The sequence below is a fragment of the Calonectris borealis genome, chromosome 1 (assembly GCF_964195595.1).
Source record: "Calonectris borealis chromosome 1, bCalBor7.hap1.2, whole genome shotgun sequence".
NCBI classification, from domain to species: domain Eukaryota; kingdom Metazoa; phylum Chordata; class Aves; order Procellariiformes; family Procellariidae; genus Calonectris; species Calonectris borealis.
The window spans coordinates 16,675,949-16,691,260 of record NC_134312.1 but is presented as its reverse complement, the minus strand read 5'-3'; the positions used below and the strand labels follow the sequence as shown (position 1 = coordinate 16,691,260).

General features: G+C 38.6%; 1 protein-coding gene across 3 annotated transcripts in view; it reads right to left on the bottom strand.

The window, feature by feature from the left end:
- SLC2A13 (solute carrier family 2 member 13) overlaps window positions 1–15,312 on the bottom strand; it is a 168,204-nt gene that overhangs the window by 131,777 nt on the left and 21,115 nt on the right. For all 3 annotated transcript variants that reach the window (XM_075145784.1, XM_075145793.1, XM_075145802.1), the window contains exon 2: window positions 5,619–5,778. In XM_075145784.1, the coding sequence (XP_075001885.1) occupies window positions 5,619–5,778 (160 nt within the window). The remainder of the gene's footprint in view (window positions 1–5,618; window positions 5,779–15,312) is intronic.

The window sequence follows — 15,312 nt, the reverse complement described above, 5'->3', positions numbered from 1 at the left end:
CTTTTTAAATCTGACCTTTTCCCACTTGGGCTTCACCAAGATTTTTTTCACTTCCATTAAAGACTCTAAATTGTGCTGGTGTCACCTGTACATTATTGCAGCTATCACGGGTTTCACATCAGTGGTTATAATAATTAAAACACCTCCAGAAACTAGCCCTCAGACTGAATACTGAGGTAGTCTGTACTCATAAACAGGTTCACACCTTGACATCAATCAGGAGATTAAGGAGATTTGCTAATCTCTCCTCCAGCTCCTCTCTTCACACCCCAGGATGCATGCTTTCACACAGACGATTCAGCAGTCTCTCACCTGGATGTTTTTATAAAGCATGCTATGAAATGAGATTGCTAATAGAGTAGGAAAGAGAGCACAACCATTAATGGAAACCTTGTTTCAGGGCAATGAACCAAATGCATTTTGATTGAAAATGGAAAAAGACTTTCTTAGAGGCGTTTGTAAATTTAACAAAGAAAAACATGAGCAATACCACAGGGCAGAAAACTGGAGAATGGGGAAAAGAATACCCAAAAGGTAATGCAAAAAGGATGGCCATCTTGGGACAATGTGCATGCAGGCCAGCCTTCCCATCCCCAAGCTGAGCCCTCAAGTTCTTCTTAAAACCAGCAAAAATTTCCAAAGGTCATATAAGTAAATCTTGGTCAAGAAAGAAAGTTGTGAGCAAGTCTCTTATTTTCTAACACTTCAAGAATGGTATAGCTCATCATTAGTTAAAAAAAAGAAAAGCAGATGGAAGAAAATAAATTCAAAACATAAAGCTCGTGGAATGATTATTAGTTGAGTAGTTTTCAGCCAACATATCTAACAAGTGTCACCAATCCGCTAATGTTCTCATTCCTCATTCACTAATGTTCTCATTCATTAATGTCCTCATTTCTTTGTATGCTCTTTCCTCTCCCCAAACATTTTGGTAGCTGTATACAGAATCACCTTTACACATATACCACTGAAGCTCACCAAATTGTATATTCAATATCTGCATTAGAGTGGTATTTAGAAAGCCTCTTCTACTTCAAATGAAGAGTAGAACAAAATCATAGAGATTAAAACCACAATCACTGTATTCTGTCAAGCTGCAAGCAAAAGGATCTTTTAACGCATCTATATAAACAGTTTTAGTCCTTTATGCTCATATTACCTGCTTTCTGCTCCTCCAAAGCCCTTCAGTCCCTTACATACAGCAGAGCCTCCAGAACTAAGTAACTGGGTACCTGCAATCATCTTCAGAGGCAAAAACAATTGATACTCCTGGAAGCTCAATCCAGCCTGCTAAGGCTACCAGTTGGACTCTATTGGATTGTTTATCACAGGCAAGATAAAAAAGAAATGTACAGAAAGTGCTCGCTCACTAAAGTCAGTTCCCAATCAACATGTTTCTCATCAAAGTTGAGTACAAGGAGCAGGCAAGAAGGAAAATGTCCAGTTAAGAGTATACCTCCATTGCAAGTTCAAGAGTTGTTACAATTTCCAGATCAAACAATTTTCATATAACCAATTTAGAGTAAAAGCAGGCAATTTTAGACATTTCATGCAGTGAGCCAGCTTTCAGAAATCTAATATAGTTATTTCCTATACAGAGTACAAGACTTTGCATTTGAAGCCAGATGTCTAGCAGACCTGAAAAAATCCAGCATGAAATTTAATAAGTCTGCTGTAACATTTCTCCTTCTCAGACATACTGCTGCAATACTATTAAGATGGCATTAGCAGGGTTTATAAAGCTAACCTGACATAAGAGTCAGGTTAAATATTTGTTTTCTTTTGTTTATTTTTAATTTAATCCAGCATTTCCAAGAACAAGCAGTGCCGAGAAAAAGAAAAGTTCCTTATTGTTTTTTGTAGTACTCCAATACTTAACCATTCAGTCACTAAGAGCTACAATAACTGCCATAATTTTATTTCTTATGTGATGACTCAGGAGTGAACATCTGTGATTTCTCCCCATGTGTTTGCTGGCCACTCTTTCCAGGTGACAGACCATCTGTACTCTTCCCTGCTTAGTCTTAGGTTGCAGTAAACTAGCTGAGGACAGACAAGTACACAATCCCCAATTAACAGCTCCAGCATCGCAGCTGAGAATCTTTGGATTCCTCACCACTAGCATAGCCTCAGTTTCTGCCCAACGCATCGTCAACAGTCTCACTTCACTTCGCTTCACTCAACCCGGCAGAACAGTACTTGGCCTGTACATAAAACATAGTATTACTGCATTAGCAGAAGCTATCCAGCATGAGCCAGCAGGCTGCAAGAAACAACTATTCCTCACTATTCAACATACCATGCTGAATCTGGAAGACTGGGACCACCAACATGAGAAAGAGCTACAAACCAGGCATAGCAATGGATCACTAAGACGGTTGTGCAACTAGGATGTGTAACATAAAAGAAAAGGCTGAGAGAATGTCCTGGTTTCAGCTGGGGTAGAGTTAATTTTCTTCCTAGTAGCTGGTGTAGTGCTGTGTTTTGCATTTAGTACCAGAAGAACGTTGATAACACACTGATGTTTTAGTTGTTGCTAAGTGCTTATACTAAATCAAGGACTTTTCAGCTTCACATGCTCTGCCAGGTGCATAGCCAGGAAAGCTGACCCAACCGGCCAACGGGGTATTCCATACCATATGACGTCATGCTCAGTACATAAACTGGGGGTTGGTGGAGGAGGGGCATCGCTGCTTGGGCATTGGTCAGCAGGTGGTGAGCAACTGCATTGTGCATCACTCATTTTGTATAGCCTATCATTATTATTAGTAGTATTAGTATTAGTATTTTCCCTTCTTTTTCTGTTCTATTAAACTGCCTTTATCGCAATCCAAAAATTTTACTTTTTTTTCCCGACTCTCTCCCCCATCCCACTGGGGGAGCAGGGGGAGTGAGCGAGCGGCTGTGTGGTGTTTGGCTGCCTGCCGGGTTAAACCACAACAGAGAACTGGGTTTGTGCTGCCCAGAAAAGAGATGATCGAGAGGAGACCTAATTGCATCCTTCACAACTGAAAAGGAGCTCATGGAGAAGATGGAGACAGACTCTTCTCAGATGTACACTGTGAAATGACAAGAGTCAATAGTCACAGGCTGCAACAAGGAAAATTCAGATCAAAGACCATTCTTCACAGTAAGAGTGACTGAACAAGTTGTCTTGAGAAGTGGAAATGACCATAGTTGGAGATTTTCAGAAGTCAGCATCTCACACAGCTCTGATCACACACTCAACCTCCTAGTCTTACTCAATCCACAGATTCTAAATTTTACTTTTAATTTTTTCAGTCCAGATATATTAGACGGCCTGAATTATACTAGAATAGTTTATTTTTTGTTTGAAACAGAAGAGTAAGTTACACCAATGTAGAAGTTCTCAGAACAGTTGTGCAGCATTTCAGTGGGTGGGGGCCTCATTCCTATTAAACGTAAAATGGCATATGGAAACACCAGTGTTTTACAAAAAGATGAAATCTACATTTGACAATGATTATTGCCTTCCACCTAATCTTCCACATTAGCTAAATATATTTACAAATTAACATATCAAAAGATGGTAACTTGTGTGTGTGTAACAAACTGGAATGATATTTTCCACTTAAATAATCATTTACATACAACTGCACTTGTCAATCCTGTCACTGCTTGATTTGAAAACTGATACATCCTATACCACAATGCTAGCTCTTTGACTGATCTTTTCCAAAGAAACCTAGAGGTCTGCTTTTGAGCTGCAAAATTCAAGCTAGGGAATATCTTAGTTTATCTGAAGAATTAAACAAAAACCACAGCTCCAATAAGATAAATACTTGTCACATACTTTGTTAGCTTGTATTTTTCTTTCAATATGCCAGTATTTATTGAAACACACATTACAAACACATCCTGACCTCCTATGTGGCAGCCCACTAAGGGAAAAAAAAAAACGATTTACATCCACAAAAGCTTCCCCCAGCTGAATCCCTAACCGCTGAGGTAAACCGAACTCAAAAAATCTGCCTGAACAGAAAGTGCACAATGCCTCTAACAGTAACAGTGACTCAGAGCTCCATTTCTAAATAAATACCTTTATTTGTCCATTCCTTCCACCCAGCCCCATTCATAGGGAGCTATTACATTAGCAAATTATTTAGGGTAAAAGTTAATTTAAAATAATAAAGCAACTACTGAATAATTGGCATCAGGGATCAAATACTTCAGTTTGTGTTTTTACCCAGAAATGCATTACTGCCATTAACTTTTCTCAAAATGGAGCATAATTCTTTAACTGCAGAAAGGGATTAGCAATCCTACAAAACTAAGTTTTTCTTTCAGTGAAGGCTGTTTCTCCATTCCCCGTAAGTGGACATATAGCCTGCCAGAGAGTGCAGATGTATTATAATGAAAAGGTCATCAAAATCTTAACATAAAAATGCAAAATGTTATTTTCACTTGAGCTAAAGTAACCAATGCATTTTCAGAGGGCACAAAGCAGAGCTAAAAAACTTAAAATTATATTAAAATTAGATTAAAATTAAACAAAATCAGCATGAAGTGACTTTTTTCTTAAGGTCAAAATGTGATCTCTTTTTTACAAAAGAGGCAAAGGAAACAATCACATGGACAAAAAGTAAAAACCTCAAACTTCTTGAATCTTCAGACATACACAAATTAAACTGTAGATTCGTTAAGAAAAAAACATTAACTTTTTGTTTTAATGCATATTTCTTTACATACTATAAAAAGATCAGCTTCCAAGGTCTTCTATGTACATTTATGTTGCAAGTTTTTGGGGTGGAGGGAGAATCCTTCAAATTAGGATTTTAAAATAGCAAAATGATTCCAGGCTGTAGCAATAGAAATCAAAGGCCCTACAACAACATGCGTCCCTTTCCCAAGAATGTTTCAACAGAAAAGCACACATAATTAAGCACAAGTTTCCAAAAGTTGAAATGTATAGTGTAAGTTATTCCTCCTACACTTCTCTGTTAATTATTTTTTTCAAGTCAGCACTGCAAGTAAAATACTGAGCCAATAGAATTTCTCATCTCTGACAAATGACACACCACCATAAAGAAGGTAGGTATAAGACTGCAGTCCAGAAACACTTAGCGATGTCTACAGGAAGAACATAATATCCAGAAAGTAGAGTAAAAGAGATTCATATTATTCTATAACCTAAGCTTTTAGCTATAAAGTTATGCTACAATATCCTTCACTTCAATTCTGATTGGATTACTACTGCTCAAATTAAGAATATTTGAAATACACCTCTATTTTGCACATACAACATCATACTTACTGGAAATTTGCCTTTTGAAAAATCAGCATGTAATTATTCTAAATGCAAAAGGCAAATTACTTTCATAAACATCATGACAATCATTCAAGCTTATTGATGCATATTTATTGCTCATCCATTTTAAAGTTTAGTAAAGTCAAAAGAACTAAGCATACTGTGAATATTAAGCCTAAGTGAAAGCGGTATGGATATAATTTAGCAAGAGTTAATTATTAAAGTTCCATTTCAGTATATGGTTTTACCACTCTATATGTAAACTCTATTTTACCAACAAGAATTATAATAGCCGTCAACCAAATCACAACCACAACAGTTTTGCTTTTAGCAAGGAAGACTCACAAACCTCCACCCGTCCTTTGCCAGGTAGCTGAAGATTCCATCGACGACGCTTGCAAAAAACTGCCCTCCGGTGATGAACAGAGTGTTAATGGTGACTAATCTGCCTCTTAAGTGCGGTGGAGCAACTTCTGCGATGTACACTGGCACAGTCATAGATGCTACACCTACAAGAAGAAATTAAATTACAGTTATAAAATCAAAAGAGATACTACATCCCTTTTTCATCATAAAATATTATACCATTTAAGTGGAACAAGCTGGAAGAATTTAATTTCCAGGTTCCAAAAGATGAAAAGAAAGAAAATACACCTAATGAACTCTTAGAAAAACACCCAGAGCAAATGAGCACACACACTGGTTGCTAGCAGCTGTACTGCAAGTTCAAGGTTTGATGTAATGATACAAGGAATAACTCACTTCAATTCACATTGCATGTATACTAAGATTAAATAAAAAGCATAAGTATATTTATAGTTTTAACAAAGAGATGCCACAGCCCAAGTAAGCATACGTAAGTTGAAGTGACTAACTGAAGATGCCATGTGTTCACAGCTCTGAGTTTAAACAGAACTTTAGCATGGTTTCCACCTCCAAGGAAAAGCAAGGCCAAGCATTATTATTCTCATTATTATTACTGTGTAACTTCATTATTTTTATATAGAACGGATTGTTTCTTGACTTTCTTGATTGTTTCTTGACTTGGTTTAAAAGTATTTCATACGCAGTGCTAAAACCTCTACCGCCCTAAGAAAGCAAGGACTGGAGCTAAAGCACAGGTGCCTTTTATTCTGTCTTAACACTGGTAATATTTCCTATAAATTATGCGATGGTTCCAAATGAGCCATTTGTGCAAAAGATGGAAGTGCCCATGTGGAACACACACAGGAGCGCACACACAAACTATAAAAACTGGAGTTCAACGGCTTATAAAGAGTAGAGCTGGGTGCAGTACACACTTTGGTGGTCCAAATCCACCAACAAACTCATGCTCTCATTTAAAGGAAATGTGTATCTTATTTCTTTAAGAGAACCAACAGTAACAACCAACAGCAATTTTTTTTGTAGTTAAACTGGAAGTACCTTGGCAGCACACACACAAAAACACAGTTCAACTGAAGCCAGCTGAGATACAACTTGAGCACAGTGAGCATGGCCAAGCAGCAGCAGAGACATCACATCTTCCAGCCTGGGGCAGCTCCACCGCCTCCACACCGACAGACCCAGGCCAGCACGGGCCAGTGCCATGCCCCCAGCAAGAAAGGGGGTCCCCTAAAGGCGTGCAGGCAGTTCCTGAAGCACAGCTACGGTTCCCGGCTCATGTCACGGCAGAAAGGCTTTGTCATAAAATGGCGGAGGCTTCGGCCGGCGCCCCGCTGCCTGGCTGACTCAGCAAACTAAGACCACAAAATCATCTTTAGCAACAAGGTTAGCCTGACAGAACTGCTGGGAGCCTCAAAAATCTCGAGCAAGGAATATAGATTGTTTAATAATAAAATGGCATCAGAAGATCTTTTGTTACAATAGGTAAACACTCGCAGCAGCCTCTCAGTGTGATAACCCAGTTCCTGGCAGAGCCTCCCAGGACGCGCCAATGCCTCCTCCTCCTATTGACTGAGCAACCCACACGGAATTAAAAAAAACACATAAAAGTGTCATGGGGAAAAAAAAAAAAAACATTAAAAATTTATTCAAACATTTTTCAAAGCCAACCCGAATGCACCACAGAAAAAAGCATTCAGAAAGCCCTTTGTGTGATTTGATAGAGAAGCAAATTTTCAAACGCAGTCCAGCATTAGGGATATTTCTCTCACATCTTTCACATCAGCGTTTGAACTAGTTACAATTAAAGTGTAAATCGCGCACATATAAGGCAAAAGCCTTTATGGGAAAGCATAGGAGCACGTCTGCTTTCGGGAAACAAAAGCCACTGAGGACCCGTGCGAGGCAGCGGCTCACGCCAGGGTGCAGAGGAAGGGCCCTACGGCTGCGGCAGCCCTGGTCTGGGGGCGGGGTGGGCCTTCCCGCTCCCCCGACCTGCCTTCTGCCTCAGGCACGCCACCTCATACGCTCGTGCTTGTTCCCCCACTGCAACATGGCCATCTTCCCACTGCCGGGACTAGCCTGGCAGGACACCCAGCTCCGCGGGGCCAGGCCCAAAGCCCGGTGTCCCAGCCTCTGCCAGCGACGGGCAGCAGAGGCCTAGGAAAGGCTCAGCAGCAAAAGGAGCACCGAGTGATTCCAATAATCACCAGGCTTGGGAATTTGTGACTCAGTTGACCAGATGCTTGGTATCTCTGGAGGGTTTTTTTGAGGCCATTCATTTTTTGCTCTCCACTACTCTATTAAGACCAATCATCACTCACAAGCCATGGTACCTCAAAGATGGAAAGAAAAAAAAAAAGGAAAAAAAAAAGTCTCGCCAGTGGCTATTTTATCATTTGGCCCATAAACACCTTCCCTGCTGTTTGCAAGAGTCATATGGAAATGAGAGAAGATGATTGAATGCAGAGCAGCAGGAATGAAATGAGAGACCAAACCCTCCAACAAGGAGCCGACAGGTATAGAAACAGAACGGGGCCTTGCAATACATACAGGGAAAAAAAAGATGGTTGTTTTTTTGTCTTTCAAGGCACACAAAGAAAAAACTGACCTTACATCTTTCTCTTGGAAGCTACTGTCCCTAGCATTCATCCTCCCCCATGCCCTGCAAACACAGACACCATTAACAGCTTTAGAAAAATAATATATACTCCCAAGAAGGATATCTTTGAAATAGACAATCATCTAGTGAAGCTAATTTGAAAGGTAAAGATGGCAACATCTTTATGTGGATTTTACTGGAAAGCAGTTAGAAAGATGCACACAACCAAAACCAATATAGTCGCTGTAAAAAAGCTACTTTTTCCCCCCATTCAACTTTTAATGAAGGCCGATTTAACACAGTATCTGCAGAGAAATCTCATTCAAAACACGCCATCCAAATCTGCTTCTCAGGCATCCAAAAAGCAAAGCCGCATCGCTGACCAGACCAACAGCTATCGCCAACGTTCAGCACACACCATCAGCCCTAGGACACTGCTAGAACCGCAGCTAGCTAACGCAACACTTGCCATTTACAGGTGAAACTGCTGCTGTTGTAACCTAAGGATAGCGTGAAGGTTAAAACATGTTTGTAAAGTGTCTTGAAGAAGAGGCACCACGACAGCAGGAGGTTTACTGTTTCTGCTGCGTTCTTGCCACAAGGTTGATGACCACAGGAATTAGCAGAGGAAGGGGAAGCTTGCACACGTCAACAGTCCTGTCACAAGCTAGCCAATGATACCAATGGCTGGCATTAATACAATAGCTGAAATTATTTATTATCAAATCTGCAATGAACAGCACAGGATTTCTTAGGAAAACCTAAGGAGTTAGGGTATTAGCTCAAAATCACACAGAATTGTTTAGCTTGCCATTGGAGATTATCTAGTCCAACCCCTGTTCAAACAGGGTCAGCTAGAGCAGGTTGCCCAGGACCATGCTCAGTTAGATCTTGACCATCTCCAAAGGTGGATCTCCAACCAAAACGATTCTGTGATTCTGCAACTTCCAGTCAGCTTTCTCACCCAGAGACTTTTCACAATGTTGCTGTCAAAAACAGCCTTTTTGGCTTTGTACTCAGACCTGACTTCCTCTACTGCATTTGCCAAAACCTACAGGTTCAAAACATCCAAACAAAAACCTCAGTTCAGAAAATAAATTTATGTTAGGTATTCCCAGTTATCATTTAGATATCAAAACATAAGCTTTGCTACTCTGAGCCTGAAACGGAGCGCGGCAGGAGGTTTCAGGAAACGGGAGGAGGCAATTAGGAAAGCCTCCCCAGTTTGTCTGGCTGCCATCCAGCAAGCATTCACACGCAAAAGCAAAGTTTTGTCTAAAAAAAATCATCAGGAGTAAAAAAGGCTATTCTGAAACAGATCAAATTAAGGGAAAAAATCATACCACTTAAAGAAATAATGTTTTAGATTCTATAATGTTATTTATATTACAGATTTGCTTTCAATTGCCTTAGAGTGCATCAATGTTCTCCAGATTTTCCTCCTCTAATTTCAATTTAAGACATACTAGAACATAGAAGAGTAAGTTCTTGTGAAAAGGCATAGTTGGAAGCAAGGCATTAAATGTTAATCAACTATAAAAATCTCTAAAATACATAAGCAGTATTCGTTATGTAGTTATTTTAATAGATACATATTAGAGAAATTTGAAAACAAAGAACAGCTTTCCTAGCAAAATAAATATGGCTGCAATGTAATCTTCTCTTAATCTTTCATATGAGAAATGTTTTCATTTACACTTAAATGACATATTCTGATATGCTCTCACCAAATAAAAGATTCTTGCTGCAGGCAAGTATATTACTACCTAACTAATAAAGCTGATAAGTGACAAGATGTGAGGAAAAGAAAACTAAAACAATTAACTGGAAATCTGTCAGAGGAAGTTTAGGTTCTACATTGTGCACCACAGCTATGAAATCTTAGCAGAGAGAGCAGGCAAGCCCAATCTTTATCCACTTGAGTAACCAAGGCATTAACCTTCTTCCCTCATTAAAGAATACAATTCAGAAAAAAATACAATACAAGGTTCCTTAAATTTAGACCACAAGATGCATCTAATTATTATACGGGAAGCATTAGATGACACGATGGACTGAAATCATCATATTAAATGTTTTTTCACTTCTAAGATCACTTAGGAGACTAATTACTAGAGCTGCTACTATAATCTGCAGACTTACCATTGGAAAGCAGAGACAAGACAGTGCACAGTTCAATTTTAAGACAATCAATAGAAAGGAGGTGTGAAAAGGCATCTTAGAATCACATTACCATTCAGAAAGGTATTTTCAGTATGAACATGTAAGCATTATAAAGAATTCATTAAGTAGTTCAGGAATGAAGTCAACAAACCTACCGACAGCAGAGATAAAAAGGTCATGAAGGAAAACTCCTTTGATAATTAGGAGAATTAAAAATATATTTTAAGAAATGAGATTAAGGTAGCAAAACAAAAGGACTAAAGAAGGAATCTAAGTTCTTGTTTACAAAAAGCATTTGGGAATAAATACTAGGGAGATGGAATAATTTTAAAGACTTTTTTGCAAGATCAGATGGATATAAACGTATCCTGTAAAGACCAGGACTTCCACTATAGCTCCAGTCGTGTGTCTAGCAGACATGAGGGAAGGTGCATCATAAAATGAGATGAGCAACAAAAGCTGGAGACAAGATATTGAATGAGATGCACTTTTACTCCTAGCATAATAAAAAAAGCTCTAAGGTGGTAGAGATGTGTCAGTCATTTCACTGGCGTCAACCAATAACCAGCGTCAGGAGCAGCAAAAACATTGGGAAGGACTCTGACAATTTTTTTTGCTGTTTTAGATCACTAACCAAAAGGTTCATAAACACAAGAGATAGGTGACAAGAATTTGCTAACTTTAAAAAAAAACTCACGCAACCCAATCAGCCTTTCATGCTTAGGAATAAAGAGGACTCAGTTAACTAGAAGTGCTAAGGAGGCACATCCAGGAGCCGGTGTCTCTTTGTGTCATGGTTCTGTGCCTCCTTCTCTCCAGCTCACGTTGACCCTTTGCATCAACACCAGGTAAACCAGGGAATACAACCAGCTAAAAGGATATCCACCTGCCCGTTAAGGGTTTTGTGCCGCTTAGCTCCCTTAAACAGTTCACGATGAGATCAAAAGCCTGTATTGGCCCATAGGCAGGACTACGTATGATAATGGAGACAGGCCTGAACTGTCATGGGACTCCAGACTGTCCAGTGGGAAACACTAAAATCAGGATGTGAAATAAACAAAACAAAACAAAACAAAAAAGCAAAGATATTCCTGATCCTATTTCGGAGTACAGCAACTGAGCCATTAATCTCTATTAACAACAAAGAACAGTCACAGCTCATTACAGAAATTTGTATTATTAGGAGTTCCAAATAAACAGGCAGAAACAGAAGTTACTAAAACATTTCCTTCAGGAGAATATCATGGGAATGAGGCATTCTTCACTTAGGTCTAACACTATACTAAGATACTTAACCAAGGTAATAGTTTTGCTTTTTCACATATCTGAGAATGAACTTGTAAGACCAAATTTTCATTAAAATGTTAAACTTTAATGCAACCAACTTTAAGTTCACTTCATTAAGAAGCTGCCCATAGTGGTTTCTACTACTTGTAAGGATTCCAAGAAGCTTTACCAAGCTATTCCACAGACGGAGGATTTGTGGAGGCAACCTGATGAAGAAGCAAGTTTATGGCAAAGAGAATCAGGAATTAAATATTAATAAAGAGCTTAATAGGGGTTGTTATACTATGAGAAAGTCTGAATACGAATTTAAGGTTTGGTTGTTCTTTGGGGTTTTTTTCTTTTTAATTAAATAGTAAATTCCAAAGGGGGCAGGGGGAAACTTGCCAATCTACAGCTGAATACCAGGCTAATGTTTTCTTCCAGCAACTTTGCAGGAAATCTGATAAACTTCTTGCATCTTGGATATTGGACATGTAATTTAAATTTAGTTCCTTGAAACACTATTGATCCCAGAAGCACATCAGATTATACAGACAAAGAAACTTTCATCAAGTATTTTCTTTCACTTGTGTTCCCACAAATTATACTCTAAGATTTTTACTTTATTTCTGACAAGAATGGCATTCTTGCCAACCGATAATTTTAGAACATTGCTCACATCTGAGTAGTAATATTCAAGAGGATTAGGGCAACACACTGGTTAACTTTTTGAAAGAAGTGACAAGTTCCACAATAATTGCATATTCTTTACTGTCAATCTAAAGACGAATTCATTTAAGTAGTTTGTGGAGAGAAGGATGTCTATCATTGACAAAATGGATACATTTTACCTGCAAAGGACATTTATTTTAAAAGACCATTAGCTTTCACAAACCACATACAGGACCTGCATCAACAATTGGCCACCTCTATTCCACAGACAACTCCACAACATATTTTAATTATATAGCTCAACCTAAACAAAAAATTAAGCCTTTTCATAGTCTTATAGAGTCATTTTCTGTTGTTACAGTTAACACTTCAGTTTTCAGTAATGACAATCAACCTAAGGGAATATTAAAGTACCTCATTAAACATGCTAATAGGAAATACTTGAGAAAGCAGCGCATTTGAACAGTGTTCTCGTACACTAACCACCTCCCTAGCAGATAAAGCTAAACTCTTCATTGAAACAGCTTGTATTTGAGTGTGAACATCAGGGGAAAACTCAAGTCCCCTCTAATATCTAGGCTTTCCACCCACTGCACCTATCTAGTAAAGGCATTATCAGCAGTTCATAACTGGTTACTGAAAGTTATTTCAAGGATGACTGGCAGCACACTTTCCCATTTCAATCTCTCCCCTACATCAAATTAGTAGAAGTCCATTTCTTAGCAGTGGCACAACTGTACTCAGCTACAGCAGAGCTCTGAAATATGTAAGGGCAGTAGGACAAACCACGAGCACTAAAACCACATTGCTTTGTGAGAACAAAGTCACAGTAACGGGCAGATTTAGGTGCATCTCCTCCAGAATGGGGGTCCAACATCAGCAGACTTTAATGAAATCTTGTATTTTATTTAAACACTGATTTATTAAATCAGCAAGAGTTGGTTCATCATAGTTAAAGAACCTGTACTGTTGAACCTCTAACACACCAAGTAATTGCAGATCTTCATGTCCCTAGCTAGCTACTAGCCCAAACCAGAGCAACTAATATTACAACTATGTTATTATGTGGTATCCAACTGTGAAGGAGTCCAAGGCCCAGAACAACAAGAAAAATAAATGAAGCTCCTCGCTAGTTGATACTGTTTCAAATTTATAGGACAATCATATCTTAATGAGCCTGGATGAATAATTCCCTCTCTGTTGACCACAAGAAGGTTTTTCACTGTATCAGTAATGATCAAGAACACAAAATCCTTCTTCGCCTAAAAAAAACCTCAAATTGTGTCCACAAGAAACAACCATAACTGTCATATCGTAAATGCAAACCCCCAAAAAAGATAGCATTAGCCTTTGTGAATTGCATTACACAAAAGAGTAATGTCAAGTTTCAGACTCTCCCTTGATCAAAAGATATATATGAAAGTCCAGCTCATAAAAAAATTAAGATGCCAACACAGAGTACAATTCCTGTATAATGAAAGTGCTAAGACCTTTCTCTGACATCTCCAGGGCAGTAACTTGCAAGAAGAGCATAAGGAAACCGCATATCATAGTAGAGACACATGAATATTCAACGAATTGAGTAATCAAGAAGGGGCTATTTGTCACTTATTTTCCTACACTGAAATTCTGCAAGCCAAAGAACCTTTTTAATCTGGAAACTGGGTGGTTATGAAATGGGAAAAAGTAAGAGAGCCATGACACTTGAGGCAAGATAGTCAAGAACCTACCATGTACAGGCTAGAGTGTGAAAGTTTATTAAAATAAAACCTAGTTTACTCAGTTTATTAAAAGAAAACTTAGTTTAGCAAAAACTTGAAAATATACAAAAAAAATTCAGGAATCTTTAATAACACACAGGCAGTAAATAAAAAAATACTACCCACAGCCAGAAAACTGCAGGCATTCAGTTCTACCAAATAACATCCCAACGCAGAGGGGGATACAGAACATGTCACAACCTGTGGATACCAAAAGAGTAAGTAGGAGGGCTAGAGGGGGGAAAAATACTTCTTCTCTGGGAAAATTGTCAAACAGTAGGAACAGAAGAAGAATTTTACATGAAAGCAAACAGAAATTAGAAAGTTTTTAAGGTCAGATGAAAGTAACTACTTGTAAGCGTTAGAACCACTTTTAAGGGTCCTATTCAACCTCAGCCTCAACGTTAGTACATACATAGAACAGCTCATTTTGGGAAGAGAATTTTTAAAACAAGTCATTTTTTCTATCCAAACTTATTTTAAGATTATTCAAGGTTACAGTGATCCAAAAACATGTGAAGAGAAAATTTATTTTGAGTGGCAAAGTCAGAAGGAAGGAGTGGGATTTAATTAACCACAAGCTAAATAATCAAGCTAAACATCCAGAAAATTTGAAGCAAAGATCTTCGCAACTCATCAAAGCATAAGAGCATGCCCAGTATTACAGATGCCAGATCACAGTTTACACTTCCCAGCAATCCAGAATTAGTTACCCATATTCAGTCTTTCTGAAGCACATATTTCTTTTAATCCAGGTTGTGACACACCCGGTCAGACTCTCCCCAGTCAGCTGCCCTAGTTCCTGGGTATCCTGCTGAGGGACCTCCTTCTTACCGCGTGCCATAATGGGAACCAGTGCTTGTGGTTCATGGCTGTAAATCCCATTCCAGAAAGCTGGCATGTTTAAAACAAGTTACTCCTTTCATGCTGCCCAAGCCTATCCACAGATCTAGCTTTAAGATTTACCCCATTTCAGATTACTTTAAAACATTAATCAGAATGATTCCTAAAAGAAATCCAGCTGAAAGACACCCCCATAAAAATGTAACAACTGAACTGGTAATTAATCAAGCTAGATCATCAGTGACAGTTTCTTCAAAATATATAAGCAAAGTAATTGGTTGCTAACTTACACCTACATTTTCAATAAGCAAGAGAGTTATAAAGTCTTTTGTTGAGTCACCTACACAGCTATC